General features: G+C 45.9%; 1 protein-coding gene across 1 annotated transcript; it reads left to right on the top strand.

The window, feature by feature from the left end:
* The first annotated feature begins 2451 nt into the window (after window positions 1-2451).
* tmem263 (transmembrane protein 263) lies at window positions 2452-19578 on the top strand. The gene is made up of 4 exons (XM_048548454.1): window positions 2452-2474; window positions 5556-5630; window positions 9377-9446; window positions 18861-19578. Exons 1-4 carry the CDS (start codon window positions 2460-2462, stop codon window positions 19145-19147), a joined length of 447 nt encoding a protein of 148 aa, XP_048404411.1. The 5' UTR covers window positions 2452-2459; the 3' UTR covers window positions 19148-19578.
* Window positions 19579-19921: the final 343 nt, after the last annotated feature.

Raw genomic sequence — 19921 nt, 5'->3', positions numbered from 1 at the left:
TTTAAGTGAATGGGAAAAGGTCTAGCAGATGAAGTGCAATGTTGACAAATGTGAAGTCACCTATTTTGATAGGAATAGCAGTAAAAAGACCTATTATTTGACCAGTAAAAAATTGCAGCATGCTGCTGTACAGAGGGACCTGGGTGTCCTTGTGCTTGAATTGCAGAAGGTTGATTTGCCAGTGCAACAGGTAATCAAGAAGGTAAATGGAATTTTTCCTTCATTGCTAGAGGGATGGAGTTTAGAAGCAGGGAGGTTATGCTACAGCTGTATAGGTGCTGGTGAGGCCACACCTGGAGTACTGTGTACAGTTTTGGTCTCCTTACTTGAGAAAGGATGTACTGGCACTGGAGGGGGTGCAGAGGAGCTTCACTAGGTTGTTTCCAGAGTTGACAGAGTTGGCTTATGAGGAGATACTGAGTAGTTTAGGATTATCTTCATTGGAATTTAGAAGAATGAGGGGGTTTCTTGTAGAAACACATAAAATTATGAGGGGAATAGATAAGATAGAAGTAGAGAGGAAGTTTCCACTGGCAGGAGAAACCAGAACTAGGTGGCATTGCCTCAAAATTAGGGAGAGCTGATTTAGGACTGAATTGAGGTGGAACATTTTCACCCAAAGGGTGGGAATCTGTGGAATACCCTACCCAATGAAGCAGTTGAGGCTTTCTCATTGCATGTTTCGAAAGCTAAGGCAATTTTTTTGAACAATGAAGGAATTAAGGGTTATGGTGAGAGGGTGGATATGTAGAACTGAGGCAACGAAAAGATCAGCCGTGATCTTATTGAATGGCAGAGTGGGCCATTCCCTCCCCAACACCTAACCTCTGAAGGACTGCAATGGTTCAAGGAGGCAGCTCACCACCATTTCCTTGAGGACAATTAGAGACAATTATAGAGTCATACAGCATAGAAACAGACCCTCTGGTCCAACTCATCCGCACTGACCATGTTCCCAAACTAAATTAGTCCCATTTGCCTGCATTTGGCCCAAATCCCTCAAAATTTTCCTGTTTGTGTACTTATCCAAAAGTTTTTTAACTGTGTAACTGTGCCTGCATCCATCACTTCCTCTGACAGTTCATTTCACACACTAATCACTCTCAGTTTTAAAAGGGACAGTGAGGGACAACTTCTTTTAACGCATGCTCCTCTCAATTAAAAATATGCCTCCTTGTTTTGAACTCCCCCACCCTAGGGAAAAGACCTTTGCTATTCATCTAATCTATGCCCCTCATTTTATCAACTTATATAAGGTCACCCCCTCAACCTCCTACATTCCAGTGAAAAAATTCCCAGCCCATTTATATAACGCAAACCCTCCTTTCCCAGCAACATCTCGGTAAATCTTTTCTGATCCCTCTCTAATTCAATATGAATGGCCTGCTTCTGTTCCTACATCTTGTGGTCTTTAATGCATTCATAGTCATTGTCTTATAAGAATGGATGCTCAGGAGGTCATTGCTAAGCTGTATAGGCAACAACCCAGTTTTAAAGGTCTGATCCTTCTTTTCAAAGCCCTCAAATGGCATTGTCTCTCTAATTTCTGTAACCCTTTCCAGCCCTATATCTGGCGATCTGTGGTCTTCCAGCTCCAACCCCTAAAGTATCCACATACAATCGTTGTGTGTTCAGCATCCAGATCCCAAGTTCTGAAATCTAGTCTCTCAACCTCTCATTTCTCCTGAAACCGACTCCTTTGACCAAGATTATAACAGCTGTTGCACCGCAGTCATGTCCCTTCCTCTGAACCAGCAGATCTGGGCCCAAGTCCCAGCTGCTCCAGAGGTGAGTTTTAACAGATTGACTGGAAACATTTATAACCTCCCATCTGAATCACCTCTAAAGTGCTTTGGGCAATTTTGTACCATACTTCTGTGAAACACCTTGGGATGTTTTCTTAATGTTAAAGGTGCTCTATAGATGTAACTTGTTTAAATACAAGAATATGATAAATGAGTGATTCTGGGAATCAAAGCTATATCTTTACTGGTCATTGCAATTAAGTTTGGTTAGTTGGATGAATTGTTTACTTCTTTTTACTAATTTTGGCAATTTAACAAAACTGAGAATATACCAATTAACTCCCACCTCCCTCTTCAGTGATCCCGGGGTAACGCAATAAAAACTGAAAGAACTGCGGATGCTGTAAATCAGGAACAAAATCAGAAGTTGCTGGAAAAGCTCAGAACTGAGGAAAAGGCGCTGGACCCGAAAGGTTAACTCTGATTTCGCTCTGCACAAATGCTGCCAGACCTGCTGAGCTTTTCCAGCCACTTCTGTTTTTGTCCTGGGCTCCGCACTGTCACAGCACTGACCGGAAGTGACCTGTCCAAATGTTGACACATGAAATTGAAAAGCTGGTTTCCATGGTGACGTGAATAAGGCGGTTCCCACGTGGGACGCCCCCCCCCCCCCGGACTCACTCCGAGAGGCGATGCTGAGCCTGTGCCCAGAGCATGGAGCTGCCCCGTGTGAGTGTGAGTTTACACCGAGAGTGAATTACACTGTATGTGAGTTACACTGAGAGTGAATTACACTGTGTGTGAATTACACAGAGTGAATTACACTGTGTGAGTGACACTGAGAGTGAATTACACTGTGTGTGAGTTACACAGAGTGAATTACACTGTGTGAGTGACACTGAGAGTGAATTACACTGTGTGTGAGTTACACAGAGTGAATTACACTGTGTGAGTGACACTGAGAGTGAATTACACTGTGTGTGAGTTACACAGAGTGAATTACACTGTGTGAGTGACACTGAGAGTGAATTACACTGTGTGTGAGTTACACAGAGTGAATTACGCTGTATGAGAGTTACAATGAGAGTGAATTACACTGTTTGAGTTACACAGAGTGTATTACACTGTATGAGAGTTACACTGAGAGTGAATTACACTGTGAGAGTGACACTGAGAGTGAATTACACTGTGTGTGACTGACACTGAGTGAATTACACTGTGTGGCTGACAGAGTGAATTCACTGTATGTGAGTGACACTGAGAGTGAATTACACTGTGTGTGAGTGACACAGAGTGAATTACACTGTGTGAGTTACACTGCGAGTGAATTACACTGTATGAGAGTTTACACAGAGTGAATTACACTGTGTGTGAGTCACACAGAGTGAATTACACTGTGTGTGAGTCACACAGAGTGAATTACACTGTGTGTGAGTCACACAGTGAATTACACTGTGTGTGAGTCACACAGAGTGAATTACACTGTGTGTGAGTGACAACTGAGAGTGAATTACACTGTATTAGAGTTACACTGAGAGTGAATTACACTGTGTGTGAGTTACACTGAGAGTGAATTACACTGTGTGTGAGTTACACTGAGAGTGCATTACACTGTGTGAGTTACACTGAGAGTGCATTACACTGTTTGAGTTACACAGAGTGAATTACACTGTATGAGAGTTACACTAAGAGTGAATTACACTGTGTGTGACTGACACTGAGACTGAATTACACTGTATCTGTGAGTTACACTGAGAGTGGATTACACTGTGTGAGTGACACTGCGAATGAGTTACACTGTGTCAGTGAGTGACACTGTGAGTGAGTTACATTGAGACACACTGTGTCAGTTTTACTGTGTGTGTTATCGTGTGTGAGTTATATTGTGAGAGTTACTTATACTGTGTGTGATCTGCTCTTTGTGTGTGAGCTGGCCTTTTTGTATCCACTGCTGAGCCTGCCTTTTGTGCACTGGTGAGGTGTGTCGACAGTTCTTTCAACGCCCACCTTCACTTCCATCTTGTAGCCTGGAGCTGTGGAAACTGATATGATAGCTGCTATCAGTGCAGTGAAATGTTAGCTCTGTTTCTGTCTCCACACAGGCTTCCTGACCCCTTCCAGCATTTGTGATCAGAGATAATGGGAACTGCAGATGCTGGAGAATCCGAGATAACAAAGTGTGGAGCTGGATGAACACAGCAGGCCAAGCAGCATCTTAGGAGCACATGTTCATCCAGCTTCACACTTTGTTATCCCTTCCACCATTTCATGTTTTTATTCCAGTTTGCTAACATCTGCTTTTCCTTTAGTAAAACATTATTCATTTATGGGATGTGAGTGTCACTGGCAAAGCAAGCATCTATTGCCCATCCTTAATTGCCCAGGAGAAGGTGATGGTGAGTGTCTTTCTTGAACTGCTTGCTGTCCAATTGGTGTAGGGGACAAACATTCTGAGAAAAGATTATTTTAAAGTTGAAGTTTTGTCTGGGTAATGATTGCATTAACATGGTCAGTATAACAAAATAATGAGTAACATCAAAGTTGCCAGCTCCTGCAGGAAGGTGATCCAGAGGTTTCATCACATTGCTGTGTTCTGCCAAACACCACCGCACCCCCACCACCCCTCCCCCAACAACACTCTCTCTCAGTTGTTTGCCTGACTTGTCTGTCATTGTACTATGTTACCTTCTCACAGCCAAACAGAGAGCAAATGTGTAGAGCTGGATGAACACAGCAGGCCAGGCAGCATCAAAGGAGCAGGAAAGCTGGCGTTTTGGGTCTGAAAGGGCCCTGACCCGAAACGTCAGCCTTTCTGTTCCTCTGATGCTGCTTGGTCTGCTGTGTTCATCCAGCTTTACACTTTGTTATCTCAGATTCTCCAGCATCGGCAGTTCCTACTATCTCTCAGAAAGCAAATGTGTTCCTTATTTTCTAATTGGATGGTTCTTAGGTGTTTGTCCAAGATCCTTTCTTTTTCCCTACACAAACCTTTTGATAGCTAGTGCTGAGAGAAAGCAGTGTTGAAAGAAAGTACTTTTATTCTGTTGGCCCAATGATTTAAGTCTGCCCTCCCAACTTCAGCATCGTCTAGAACCAGTTTAAAGAATGTGATCACCCATTTACCATACAGATGAAAATTCTTTTCTCGTAGAGGTTCATATGTTTATTTGAACTCTCTTCCTGAAAAGCTGATTGAAGCAAAGCCTTTGAATATTTTGCAAGACAAGAGATAGATTCTTGATAAGTATGTAAGTGAAAGGTTGTTCAGAGTAAGCAGAAATGGGGAAAACCATGATCCAAAGAGCCATGATCTTATTAAATGATGGAGCAGGTTTTAGGGGCTGAAAGGCCTATGTGTGCTTCTAACTGAGATGATTACATGTTCCTGGAGGCTAATCTTCCATTCTGCATGAAGTAAAAGTAACCAGCTCTTTGAAAACCATTCTATGTAACCTTATCCCAAAGATGGTTAGGAAACTCACGGAGCGGTTTGAAATAATTGGGACAATCCCAGGCCCAAATGCATCAATTGCCCATGGCCAAAATCACTTTCGGTGAGACAATGAGAAAAGGTGAAATGTTGGAAATTCTCCACCGTCCCAGGCCCTTTGACTGCATTACCCTGCAGTTCCAGACATTGCCACAAACACCAATTTCCTTTTGGCAGAACACCAACTCTCAATTCAGACTCTTTGTGGAGGGATGTGAGCCATACAGGTAACTCAGACATCCACGCTTTGGAGGTGGGGTCAATCCTGGAGTGTGAACTTCTTCCATTAAAAGTCTTTATTTCTATTGATTCCCATACAGGATCTTCCGACCGGCTCCTACAACATCGGTGAAAGGAGGGAGGATGTCCTGCAGAGACGTCGCAAATATATTGAGGTTACCTCGCGATGAAATCTCGTGCAAAATTCCTTCCCCGCCCCTACCCCTGACCTCTTCCCCACACCACAAACACCACAAGGGACTGCCTTTTGAGGAGAGGATGTGTAGGTGAGGCCTGTTACTCATTGGAAGCAGAAGAGTGAGCAGTGACCTTATTGAAAGGTATAATATTCTGGGGGAACTTGCTAGAGGGACAGTCACAAACCAGAAGGCACAATGACAGAATAATTAATTGGTCCATTTAAGGCTAACATGAGGAAGAATTTCTTCTGAGTGTTGTGCATTTACCACAGAGGGCTGTCAAGGGTGGGTCATTAAGTATGTTCAAAGTAGAGACAGACAGATTTTTCAACAGGAGGGGAATTAAGGGCAATTGGGAGAAGGCAGGGAAGCAGAGTTGAGGATTATCAGTTCAGCCGCAATTTCATTGAATGGCAGAGCAGACTTGACGCACCACGTGGTTTCTTGCGAAAAGGACGAGCAGTTGCCATTCCAAGCTGTGATGCATCCAGATAGAATACTTCTATGGTCCATCTGTAGAAATTGGTAAGAGTCTTTATGGACATGCTGAACATCAAAGCCCCCTGAAGAACAAGAGATTTGTCGTGGTTTCTTAATTGTAGTGTCAATGTGGATGGAGTGAGACAGTTTGTTGGTGATCATCGCTCCTGGGAACTTGATGCTCTGAACCATCTCCACCTCAGCACCATTGATACAGACAAGGGTGTGCCCTCAACTCCACCTCCTGAAGTCAACGAGCAGCTAACGTCGATGGAGAGATTGTCGTCTTTGCATCATGCCTCAAGCACTCCGTCTCCTTCCTGTACTCTGTCTAGACGTTGTTTGAGACTCGACCTCGAATGGTAGTGTCGTCAGCAAGCCTGTAAACGGAGTTGCTGCACATGTTGTGTGTGGATAAGGAGTATTGTAGGGGGATGAATATGCAGCCTTGCAGGGCACCGGTATTGAGGATTATCATGAAGGAGCTGTTTTTGCCGGTCCTTACTGACTGCCGTCTGTTGGTCAGGAAGTCAAGAATCCAGTTACAGCAGGAGGAGCAGAGACCTAGGTCCTGGAGTTTGGAGATGAGTTTGTTTGGAATTATACTGTTGAAGGCAGAACTGGAGGCAGTAAATAGGAGCCTGACACATGTACTCTTTTTATCCAGATGTCCCAGGGATGAGCGTAGGGCTAGGGAGATGATGTTTGCCATGGACCTGTTGCGCCTCTAGACAAGTTGCAAAGGATCAAGGCATTTTGGGAGGCTGGAGTTGATGTGAACCATGATCCTGAAGCACTTCATGATTGTAGATGTCAGAGCCAGAGGCGACAGCCTTTGAGGCACGCTGCCTGATTTTTCACTGGCACTGAGGTGATGACGGTCTTCTTGAAGCAGCTGGTGACTTCAGATTGTACTCCTGGTAGTCGGTCAGCAAAGGACCTGGGTGCATGGCTGGGGTCTCCATCCGGACCAGTCACTTCCCAACGTTCACTATTAGGAAGGCTGATCTAAGGGTGCAGGTACACTTGAGTCTGATGGGATAGGTGACATTGTTTCACTGCCTTTCTGTTCAAAGCGAGCGTAGAAATCATTGGATTCATAGTATATGGGTTTACTGTTGCTCATGATTCTGTTTGACTTTGCTTTGTAGTCCATTTTGTCGTATAAGCCTTGCGAGAAAGAAGGGATGTCCATGTGGTTGGTCTGGGACTCAAGCTTAGTTTGGTATGTATCTTGGCGACCCTGATGGCCTTAGCAAGGTTATACCTGTGTTTCCTGTATTGGTCGGGGTTGACTGACTAGAATGTCTCAGACCTGGATTCCAGTAAGGGGTGGGTCTCCAGGTTCATCCATGGTTTCTGGTTGGAAGCATGTAGTCACCTACACACTTTCTAACAAAGTCTGATATGGTGGTGCCATACTCATTTAGGTTGTTCACTGAGTTCCTGAATATGGACTAGTCCACCGACTCTAAGCTGTTCCATAGAAGCCCTTCAGTTGCCTCAGACCAATACTGCACTACTTTATGTACTGGGTTATCACACATCAATTTCTGCTTGAAAGCTGGGGGAGGAGCACAGCATTATGATCTGATTTTCCAAAATGCAGATGGGGTTTGGAGTGGTAGACGTCTTTGATAGTTGTGGAGCAATGGTCAAAGATGCTTGGATTTCTGGTGGGTCAGGAGATGTGTTGGTGGTATTTTGGTAGCTCATTCTTGAGGTTGGCCTGGTTGAAGTCACCAGCTATGATGAACTTGTGGTCTTTAACACACTTCTAAAGCAACATTCTCCTGCCCTAATCATCTTGCCCATGTAAGAAGGAAGCTGACTTGTATCAGGGAGGGCACGAATCGAAGACTCAGCATGGTGCAGCATGGATGGAGACCATTCAGCAGAAAGAACATGAAAGCATAGCATATGAGTTAAGAGCAGTTTCAGCCCCTCAAGCTTGCCCTGCGATTCTATAAGGTAATGACTGGATGGTTCAGTTGAGGCATTCAAGATAACAATAGATGATTGCTAGCAGGTAATTGCTAAATATAAATAAAAATTAGGCCAGAGAGGGATTAACCCTTCAGCTTAAATAGCAATTCACTGTTCCTTACTTGTGAACATTGAACAAAATCAATATCTACCCCAGCCCACCTATCCCCTTAACGCTGCATCGGAATACCTCTCAACCCATTAAGTGGATTCTCAAAGCAGCATAGATAATAGAAGCACGAAAAGTCTATTCAGCCCTTTCAGCCTACTCTACTATTCAATGCGATTCAAGCCCAGTCCTTTTTCCATTTCCTCCTAATACCCTTTGATCCCTTAAGCTCAAAGAAGTTTATCCAACTCCTTCTTGAAAACATTCAATGTTATTGCTTCAGCTGCTTCCTATGGGAGAGAGTTCCACAGGCTGACCATTCTCTGGGTGAAGATATTCCTACTTATCTCAATCTTAAATTATCTAGTGTTATTTGCCAGCATTTGCCCTATATCCCTCGAAACCCTTCCTATTCATATAACCCATCCAGATCCCTTTCAAATGTTGTAATTGTGCCAGCCTCCACCCCTTCCTGTGGCACCTCATTCCATACACACACCACCCTCTGCATGAAACGTTGCTCCTTAAATTCTTTTTAAATCTTTCACCTCTCACCTTAAACCTCTGCCTTCTAGTTTTGGACTCCCCCACCTAGGATACAAACTTTGGCTATTCATCCTACCAATGCCCCTTGTGATTTTATAAACCTCTTTATGGTCACCTCTCAGCCTCATATCCTCACATTTACCCCGTTATATTCCATCTGCCATGTATCTGCCCACTTACTTAACTTGTCCAAATCACACTGAGATGTCGCTGCATCCTCCTCACAGCTCACCCTTCCACCCAAACTTGGAAACCTGCATGTAGTTCCCTCATTTCAATCATGAATGTACGTTGTAAATAGCTGGGATCTAAGGGTTGATCTATGTGGTATACAACTTCTTACTGCCTGCCACCTGGAAGGAGACCCATTTAATCTTCCAGGGATAGTCTTTGTTTCCTGTCTGCCAGGCAGTTCTCTATCCATGTCAAATCCACCCTGATTTTACATGCTAATCTCCTCTGTGGGGCCCTATTGAAAGTTTAAGTAAACACTATCCACCAGCTCCCCCTTATCAATTTTCCCCCCTTGTCCCTAGGGATCTGCAAGACTTAAGAAAATTCAATCAATCAGAAATGTTTCTTCACATATTTCTCTTGACAGAAGCCAATGGAACAAGCAAGTGGTGATCAGAAGGACATCCCCTCGTACCTAAGGGAGCTTCCAACTGAAGGTGAGTACAGTATCTGTGGGCCATGAGCAAGCTGCTGTATTGATAGCACACACTGGTATTGCAGTCATCCAGAGACCCAGGTTACTGGCCTGGGGAAATGGCAAAGACACTTAAATTCAATTAATAAACCTGGAATTTCTCCGGAATAGCTCTGTCCCCTCAAAAGGCTTTGGATATGGGGTTCAACTGGAACTTAATTAATTTTGCAGAATGGAATTTTGTTGAGTAATGATGTCAAAAGATATAGAGCAAAATTGGGGAAAATGGATCAACTACCAAGTTATTGTCAGGTGGAACAGGCTCAATGGGGGCTGAATAGCCTCCCCCTGTTTCCATGTTCTAGTGTATTGTCCTCAAACATATTTGGCGCAAGATCAGAGCAGAGTAATCAATAGCCACCTCATGTAAAAGATGGAGATGAGCATGAGGATTTTCAGTTTCATTCTAAATTGTTTTCTGTGGGTTCACTGAATCACAGAACAGTTACAGAGGCCATTCTACCCATCATGCCTGCACTGGCACTTCAGTACGCATCATTGCCTAGAGTCAGTCTCCGGGCTTTTACACAAATTCTTGCGTATTTTTCTAACCCAATGATGACCCAATACTTTATTGAACCTGCCTCCACCTCATTTTCAGAGAATGAATCTCCCCAACTACTCACTGTGTGATTAATTTTTTACTTCTCAAGTCTGTCTTTTTTGGCAAAAACCTTTAAATCTACGTCTGCCTGAAGTGTACATGGGTTGACATGATCACTGGGAGCAGGAAGGAAATGGAGTTATCCTGCACTTTACCTCCATTGCACTTAGGGCCATCCTTCCCCCCTTGCACTGGGTTTGTTGGAGTACGGGAGGTGGGGGATTCACAGGTGGGGAAGGTACAAGGTGGTGGTATTGCCCTGGAGATATTACTCATGGTGGCAGATTGAAGGAGCAGTCATCCATTGGGAAAAGCTGGACACCTTGCTCTGCTTTGTGTTTTTGCATCTTGTACTTAATGAAGGACATGCTAATCCCCAGAAAGGGCCTTTATCTCCCCACACTCCAAAACCCACACCAGTCCCCATGATTCGAATCATCCTACAGTGTAGAAAGAGGCCATTTGGCCCACTGAGTCTGCGTTGACCCTCCAAACAGCATCCTGCCAGACATCTCCCCCATCCCCCCTACCTGCCTACCTCATCCCCATAACCCCACATTTCCCACGGCCAATCCACCTAACTTGCACATACCTGTGGCATACCTGGGCAATTTAGGATCAGCAATCCACATGATGCACATATCTTCAGAAAAGCACGCAGACACAGGGAGAATGTGCAGACTCCACACAAACAGTCATCCAAAGCTGGAATCGAACCCAGGTCCCTGGTACTGTGAGGCTGCAATGCTAATCACAGTGCCACCATGGCACCCACATTCAGTGTCATACCGATGTACAGCATGGAAACAGACCCTTTGGTCCAATTCATCCACGTTGACCAAATATCCGAAATTAATGAAGCCGTATTTGCCAGCATTTGGCCCACATCCTTCTAAACTGTTCCTATTCACATACCCATCCAGATGCCTTTTAAATGTTATAATTGTACCAGCTTCCTCCTCCTCTGGCAGCTCATTCCGTACACACAAACCTTTGCGTGAAAATGTTGTCCCTCAGGTCCTTTTAAAATCTCTCCCCTCTCACCTTTGCCATCTAGTTTTGGACTCCCCCCACCCCAGGGGAAAAGACCTTGGCTCTTCACCCTTTCTTTGCCCCTTATCATTTTATAAACCTCTATAAGGTCACCTCTCAGCCACTGATGCTCCAGGGAAAGTAGCCTCAGCCTATTCAGCCTCTCCCGATTGCTCAAACCCTCCAACCCTGGCAACATCCTTGTAAATCTTTTCTCAATCAATTATTTTAACCTCTTTTTGACCAATGACCACAGGCAGGTACTCATGATGCCAGGTTGACCATTGTCAACTGCCCTTCTCCATTTAAAGGTTATTTCCCATCTCTTCTAAGTACAAACCCTTCTTAGGTTCCCATATAATAATACACCGATAATAGGGTGCATTTTATGCCCAATCAATTGTTGAAGTAAGTTCATTGTGCATCGTGACCTTTGTATTTTGGTGCATATTTCCTCTTTGTTTTCCCACACCATAAATATGGAAAGCTAATCACTGCTGAAATAGCTGTTAAATTAAATCTCTTGCAACATAGTAAGTATATAGGAAAATTCATCAATTTCCAACAACACTGCCTGGGTAACACAGCGCAGAGGCTGGTACAGGATTGTGACAAATCTTTGCACTGGAACCTTGCAACACATAACCTTCTGATTCAGAAACTTGCATTTGGCCAAAAGTCCTTTACCAGATCCACCCCTCCATCTGTTTTGAATCCAGCAATTCTCTCTACATCATCAGACGTTCGGGATTACTGAAGGGTTGGTGTCTTCCAGACACAGTGCACTTGGAAATCTGTGTTGTCTCAGAGTTGGAATCGATTTGACAACGAGAGGTCTCATTCCTGGCCAAAGGCACAATGCTGTGTGAGTGCCCTTACCTCCACTGGGGGGAGCCATTCAACCACAATTTATGTTTTACTTTGCAAAGTTGTATCCGGAGGTTAACGCCCTTGACCACGTCTCCTGCATTTCCCGCACTCATCCCTCACATCCCGGCCCTGCAATAACCACCAAAAGAGAATCCCCCTAGTCCTCACATACCACCCACCAACCTCTGGATACAACGCATCCGACACCTCCACCAAAGACATTTTTCCAACCCCACCCTTGTCTGCCTTCCGGACAGACCACTCTCTCAGTGACTCCCTTGTCCGCTCCACACTCCCCTCCAACCCCACCACACCTGGCACTTTCCCCTGCAACCTTAGGAAATGCTACACTTGCTCCCACACCTCCTCCCTCACCCCTATCCCAGGCCCCAAGATGACTTTCCACATCAAGCAGAGGTTCACCTGCACATCTGCCAATGTGGTATACTGCATCTGCTGTACCCATTGTGGCTTCCTCTACGTCGGGGAAACCAAGCGGAGGTTTGGGGACCGCTTTGCAGAACATCTATGCTCGGTTCGCAATAAACAACTGCACCTCCCAGTCGTGAACCATTTCCACTCCCCCTCCCATTCTCTAGATGACATGTCCATCCTGGGCCTCCTGCACTGCCACAATGATGCCACCCGAAGGTTGCAGGAACAGCAACTCATATTCCGCTTGGGAACCCTGCAGCCCAATGGTATCAATGTGGACTTCACCAGCTTCAAAATCTCCCCTTCCCCCACCGCATCCCAAAACCAGCCCAGTTCGTCCCCTCCCCCCACTGCATCCCAAAACCAGTCCAACCTGTCTCTGCCTCCCTAACCTGTTCTTCCTCTCACCCATCCCTTCCTCCCACCTCAAGCCGCACCTCCATCTCCTACCTACTAACCTCATCCCACCCCCTCGACCCGTCCATCCTCCCTGGACTGACTTATCCCCTCACTACCTGCACCCTCCCCAGTACTCTCCTCTCCACCTATCTTCTCCTCTCTCCATCTTCGGTTCGCCTCCCCCTCTCTCCCTATTCATTTCAGAATCCTCTCCCCATCCCCTTTTTCTGATGAGGGGTCCAGGCCCGAAACGTCAGCTTTTGTGCTCCTAAGATGCTCCCTGGCCTGCTGTGATCATCCAGCTCCACACTTTGTTATTAAGAACAGCAGATATGATTCCTTAAAGAATATTAGTGAGCCTGACATTTTTTTTTGCAACTAATTTTATTCAACATTTTCTACCTCCAAGAAAAAGACATCCATGTGGCCAGGGAACCAGGGGCAAGCAGTGTCCTGGTAGGAGCAATGCTTCCATGAAAGCAAAAGTAAGGGGGAGGGTAAGGATGAAATCAAAATAGCATTTGGCGGGGGAAATAAATCACTCCAATCCCCATGGTGTCCACCTCTCCCTAAAAAAATGAAAAGAGTTGGAACACACTGCCCGCACTCTCTCCAAGGTCCTGTGGGCTCGAACACAGCCATGGAAGAGAGGCAGGCAATTGGCTGAAATGACCCCCTTCACAGCCCATTGCCTGGACCGATTAATGACCAGGTTGGCCAGGCCCAGGAATAGACCCACAAGGAGATCCTCTGACCTGCCTACTCCCCTCGCACCAGGTGCCCAAAGATCAGGAGCATGGGGCTGAAGTACTACCAAAAACAAGGAGGCGGTCTTTCAGAAAACTAAAAAGGGAGTGCAAACACCCACACCCAATATATACATTTCCCATGGACTCCACTGTGTCACAAAACAAACATTTGGGCTGTGAGTCCATGAACCCCCGTAGTTATGGTTGTGAAAACTGGGTGGCATGGACTTGGTGGGCTGAAGGGCCTTCTTCCATGCTGTAAACCTCTGTGACTCTAAATTGGGAGTCACTCTGGAAACTGGACAATCCACAGGATTGTGAGAGGCCAGGGAACCGCGTGGAGTCCAGAGAACTGACCAGGAATTAGGAAACTAAGCCCAAATGTGCCCTGGAAGAATCAGCATGACAAAAGGGAACACCAAGATAAATTTAGTTGCACTCTGCTCCACAACAAATGCCTGACTTCAAAGCAATAGCGAACATACGATGCAGCATTCATCCTGCAATGCAGACGCAAGTTATAATGCAAAGAGACTGCAGAGTGGCAAGAACAACCCCCACTAACCACTGTTCTGTTCCCTCATTCTCAATAAATATTTCAGAGGGTTTAGAAAGGTAACGGGCTGACAGTCAAGGTGTGTTGTTAAATCTCTGTGGTGCACATGCAATGCCCCATGCAGTTATAAATTATGAATTGCTTCCTACTCTGATTTGCCCAGTGCACTGTGTTATATTCAAGTGGAAGCTATTGGATGGGGAAAGAAAGTGCTCCATTAGTTTCATTAGTTTTATTTTTGTTTGCCACTGCACTTCAGACTGAAGTAGAACCATTTTCATATAAACAGCCGATGCTATTAACTCCTATAGGAACCTTTGAGAATGAAGTTGCAGGCATACATTGCACAGAAATGTCATGCCTTGCATGTAACCTTAGGAAGCCCCAGAATGCTTTGCATCCACTTAAAAAGTGCAGCTCTTGTTGGAACAACTGGTATAACAGATGTAGGCGCCTCTTCCAAACCCACAATGTTTGATGGGTAAGAATGGAAACACCAGCACCTGTAAGGTCCTCTCAAAGCCACGAATGCCACCTTGACTTGGAAATACACTGCCTATCCTCCAGTGTCGCTGGGTCAAAATCCTGGAACTCCTGAAAGCATTGTGTTTGTCCCTATGCAATGTGGACTGAGTGGTTCAAGACAGCAGCTTACAACCAGCTTCTCTAAGTGCAGTTAGGGATGGACAATAAATGCTGATACTTTCACCTCCTAAGAGCGCACAAGGCAGGCTCGAGAAGCTCAAGGGAATAAAGTTACAAATAAGGAAACACTCATTCAAAACTGAGATGTGAAGGAATTTCTTCTCCCAGAGGGTAGTGAATACCTGGCACTCCCTACCCCAGGGAGTTGTGGAGGCAACATCGCTGAAACGTTTTAAGGCAAAGCAGACGGATTCATGATATATTGGGGTGTTGAGGGCTTTGAGGAGCTGTCACAAAGGAGGAGTTGAGGCTCAGGACAGATCAGCCATGTCTTATAGAATGGCAGGGCAGGCTCGAGAAGCTCAATAACTTTCTCCAACTTCTAGTACCTAAGTTCTGAATGGTAGCCAGTTTCAGCAAATTCCCAAAAGATAAATGCTTACATGTTCTGTCTTTATAATTTTGGTACCAATAAACTTTGGGCTGGGAGATTGCCTCAACATTCCCCATCAGTGAGTAGTTGGGTTCTGGAATATACATGCCTGGAAGGGCGATAGAGGCGGCTGGATTTTTATTTCAATAGAGACCGTCTGCAGGTTTGCAGGGAATAGGCAGGGGACTGCTGCCAAGGTAAAATGCTTAGAGAGCCAGCACAGACACAATGGTCCCCTTCTGTATTGTAGTAATTCTGTGAATTAGCACCATTGCATCCTCTGTACTGAACGCAAAGGACAGATGCAGAGGAAGAAATGTCAAGTGCAGATGAACTGTGCAATTAGCTTGATTATAATTGGAATTCTGACATGAGCCTTTGAAAATTTTCTCATTCAGTAGCTGCTCATTTCATTTGCAAAATTTGTTTCAAGCAGCCCTTGAAGGAACTCTGCATGCAGAAATTTGCAACTGGCAGCAACTCTTGCCCTCAGATGCCCCTGCTCTGCTGGGCATCCACACCACGCCATCATCAGCCTCATGTAATTGGCCCGACCTCACATTCTCACTGTTGAAGCAACTCACTTAATGGTTCAACGTCCCCTTGTCCCTGCTCATTACCCAAGCAACACTGTTTGTATGAAAGTGTGTGAGGGTGATGTGTGTATGTGAGAGAGAGAGAGAGATTGTGTGTGTGTGTGTGTGGGAGAGAGTGTCTGGGGGTGGGGAGTGTGTATGTGTGTGTGTATTGATGTGAGACCATGTGAGATCCTGTACGACAGTGTTAGAAACTGTGTTTGTAAGTTGTGTGCAAGGTCTGTGTGAAAGTGTGTGCATATGCATGAGAGTGTGTTTGAGCTGTGTGTGTACATCGGTGAGTGTGTGTGCGTGCGCGCAGGTGAGAGAGTGTTTGACTTGTGTGTGTGCATGTGTGAGTCTGTGTTTGTGCTTATGAGAGAGTGTTTATGTTTTGTGTTTGAGTTATGTGTGTGTGAGAGATAGTCTGTGTGTGTGATACCGTGTGTGTGTGAGAGAGATACTTTGTGCGTGCGTGTGTGTGTGTATGTGAGAGAGCGAGAGAGAGAGAGAGAGAGACTATATGTAAATATTTATGTGTGTATGTTTCATTAACACACTGAGCCTGGGTTCTGTGACCTGTGATCTGGTTGTAAATGAGATGTGGAGTATCTATTTCTCACCCCCACCCCCAACCAAACTCTCATCTCAAGCAGATGCCATTACATCAATCTGCAGAGATTTGGGATTAGCATCTGACCCACTCTGAAACAGCCCCACCACTCTCCCTCTCTTACCAGTTGGTTATTTAAGAGATACAACAGTCTTTTAACAAAGAGGAGTCTTGCTTAGATTAGAAGGCAAATTCCTTAAACTTCTCTCAATAATGTCCAAGTGAGCAGGCAGATTGTCTTGGTATAACAAGAGAATGAGAAGTTGGCACCTTCAGTAGTGCAGCCCCCCCCCCCCCCTCCGCACTGGCATCTCAGTGCAGATTGCATTCTCAACACAGTCAAGTGGGACTTATCCCCATCCAGCTCAGGCTGACAGTGGAGGTATTGTTCCTTTTAGCTGTCATGCTGTAGCGCCTACACACATAAATCCTCCATTCCTTATTCTGTCATAGGATGTGGTCTGTCATAGGATGTGGGTATCACTGGCAAGGCCAGCATTCATTGCCCAACCTTAATTATCCTTGAACTGAGTAGCTTACTACAGGACCATCAACATTCCACTCCATTGCTAAAGATTTGGATTCACAAATACCCCATCCCAGTGTCTATCCTGCTTACATACCCCCATCCCAGTGTCCTGTTTACATACCCCCATCCCACTGTCCTGTTTACATACCCCCATCCCAGTGCCCTGTTTAAATACCCCCATCCCACTGTCCTGTTTACATACCCCCATCCCAGTGTCCTGTTTACATACCCCCATCCCAGTGCCCTGTTTAAATACCCCCATCCCAGTGCCCTGTTTACATACCCCCCATCCTACCCCCATCCCAGTGTCCTGTTTACATACCCCCATCCCAGTGCCCTGTTTAAACACCCCCATCCCAGTGCCCTGTTTACATAGCCCCATCCCAGTGTCCTGTTTAAATACCCCCATCCCAGTGTCCTGTTTAAATACCCCCATCCCAGTGTCCTGTTTAAACACCCCCATCCCAGTGTCCTGTTTAAATACCCCCATCCCAGTGTCCTGTTTACATACCCCCATCCCAGTGCCCTGTTGTAAATATAGGATAACCTAATCAATCGTGATCATTTAAGAATCTGACAAATATATATTATGTAGACAAACTCGGATATATTGACAACTCATACATACTGTCAAACATTATATATAAATTCATATATGGCTAACTTATATTTTACGATACGGCATAGCGCCTTTGCCAAAGGACGGTCAGTAAAGGGCAGGTATTTCTAATCAGACGCCATCCTGTTTTTGTGTTGCTCTGGAAGTATGTGACAATTTCTCCGAGCTCTTGTTAAACATTTGAACAACTAAAGAGAGGGAAGCTGGTGTCTGATTTCCCGCAAGTTGACCGATAGAGTTCGTGCTCCACCGTCTGTCGCTGTTGGGGGGCAGTTAGCTCAGACACACTGAGGAGGGGCTGGTTACACTCTGGGAGGCTTACACTCGGCTCTGTGCCAAGGGACTCTGTTTAGCTCCCACCACTGACCTGATTCTGGTTCAGCGTCTGATTTCCTGTGTCTGTGCCCTGCACGGTGCGTGGGATATTGTCGACCTCGGACTCTTCGCCTCTAATTGAGACATTGAATAGAAAGACTGCTACAATCTGTAGCACAGGATGAGCTGGGGAATGCTCTGATAGAGCTAGATATAAATATATATGACTGGGATGTGTTGTCAATGCACCAAACCGCTCTCGGGAGGAATCTTGTGAGGATTGTTGGAGCATCACTTTTATAAAAATCGTTCTTCACTGTGTATCACCCCCCCCCACCCCACCCCAATTAACTGATGGTACAACGAAGGTGATGGATTTACACCGAGATTCCGAGTTCACCTTCCGGACAGGGCCAAATGCAACACGGAATTCAAAGCATCTGGTTATTTGTGGAATGCCAGCGGCCCCAGCAAATGGGGTAAAAGCCCCGGGAACTCCCTTCAGATGAGATAACTCTACCCCGGCCAGGTGTATAGGTGACCGCAGTCCCCCTGCACTGTTTCCTCCGAGTTGTCGCGGGGGTGGACACGTACCAGGAACAACGCGGGAGACCAATACAGCGCTGCAGTCAGACCGCCCTTAGACGATGCAGTGCACCTTGACTAGAGGTGCATTTGTGTGGCTTCCATCGCAGCCTCCGCTTCCCCCACCCCGCCGCCCCACTCAAACCTCGAAGCGCTTCGCAGCCAGTGAGAGACTTTTTGAAGTGCAGTGCATCTGTCCACTGCACAGCAAGATCCCACAAGCGGCAGCGGAAAATAGATGCTTGTTGTAATTTTAGTTGGGGTGAGAGAGTGGCCCCAGGGCACCCCGTGGAGGGGTGAGGAGGTGCGGGTGGTGGCATTGGGGTGAGGGGGGTGGGGGTAGTGGAGGGCTGGCACACTGAGCCTGGAAGAATCAGGCTGTGGGGACTGACAGATCTTCGTCTTTACCATTTCCAGATGTTGAGAAGGACCACCCGGAGTGTCAGAGCAGTCTGCTGTCGCGGGTGGCCGGTGGCGTTCTCGGAGCGACCAAGGGGGCTGTCGGGGCCACGGTGGGCGGAGTGGCCTGGCTGGGCATCAAGGGCTACACGGTGACCAGGACAACCGTCACCGCGGTGCCAACACTGGGCATCGGGCTGCTCAGAGGAGGGGCATCCAGCCTGGCCGGGGGGGTGTCTGCCGTGGGATCCGCCGTTAAGAACAAAGTCCCTTTCCCCCACAAAAGAAAAGACAAATGGGATTGAAAGTGGTGCGTGAGGGAACCCCCTCGTTTCAGGGGCTCAAGTCATTTGGTGGACCAACCAGGCAAAGTGGGGACAGCAACTTTTGTTCCTGAGAGCGCTCTCCCACCAGCCAGGAAAAGGACGGCTCCGTTTCCTGGCATTCATTAATCATGCCCACTTGCGATTTGTGTGTGTTTTTTGTGTGTGTGTGGAAAAGAACTTGTGACAAATGCCCACTCTCGGTTTCACGTTATTGGCGATAAGAAATGCAATCAGGAACATAAACTTTGCCAATCCAGTCGTTGGATGTTCTGTTGAAAGCTGGACACGTCTCGGGGCAACCTAGTGTTCTGCCAAAAGGGTAGCTATTCCAAGCAAAAAGGTAATCCATAAGGGAACAGAAAAACAAATGGAAATTGGGTGAATTTACACACCGGAGATTCATATTGCAAAGTGCCAGTCTTATTTTTAATATGTTTATTTGAATGAAATTGTCAGTTACTGTGTTTTTATTTCAAAAACAAAGCCATGATTTTATTTATTCATTTCACCAAATCAAAGAATTGTTACAGAGTAGAAAGAGGCCATTTGGCCTGCAGCGCTACCCAAATTCTTTTGCGTGGTGCCAATTTTCTGCCTCTCTGCCATCTCCCTGCATTCTAGTTTACCATTTAGCAACTGCAAATCCTGCGTTCAAGGTGGTCAGTCCCTACTGTAGAGAGGTATAGTAAAGTGAGGTCTCCATATTCTGACCTGACCATAGGGATGCTCTCATTAAAGAGACAGATGGCTGGC

Source organism: Stegostoma tigrinum, chromosome 18, assembly GCF_030684315.1.
Source record: "Stegostoma tigrinum isolate sSteTig4 chromosome 18, sSteTig4.hap1, whole genome shotgun sequence".
Taxonomy (NCBI): Eukaryota; Metazoa; Chordata; class Chondrichthyes; order Orectolobiformes; family Stegostomatidae; genus Stegostoma; species Stegostoma tigrinum.
Note: the sequence above shows the minus strand (reverse complement) of the source record. Positions and strands in the feature narration are given on the sequence as shown.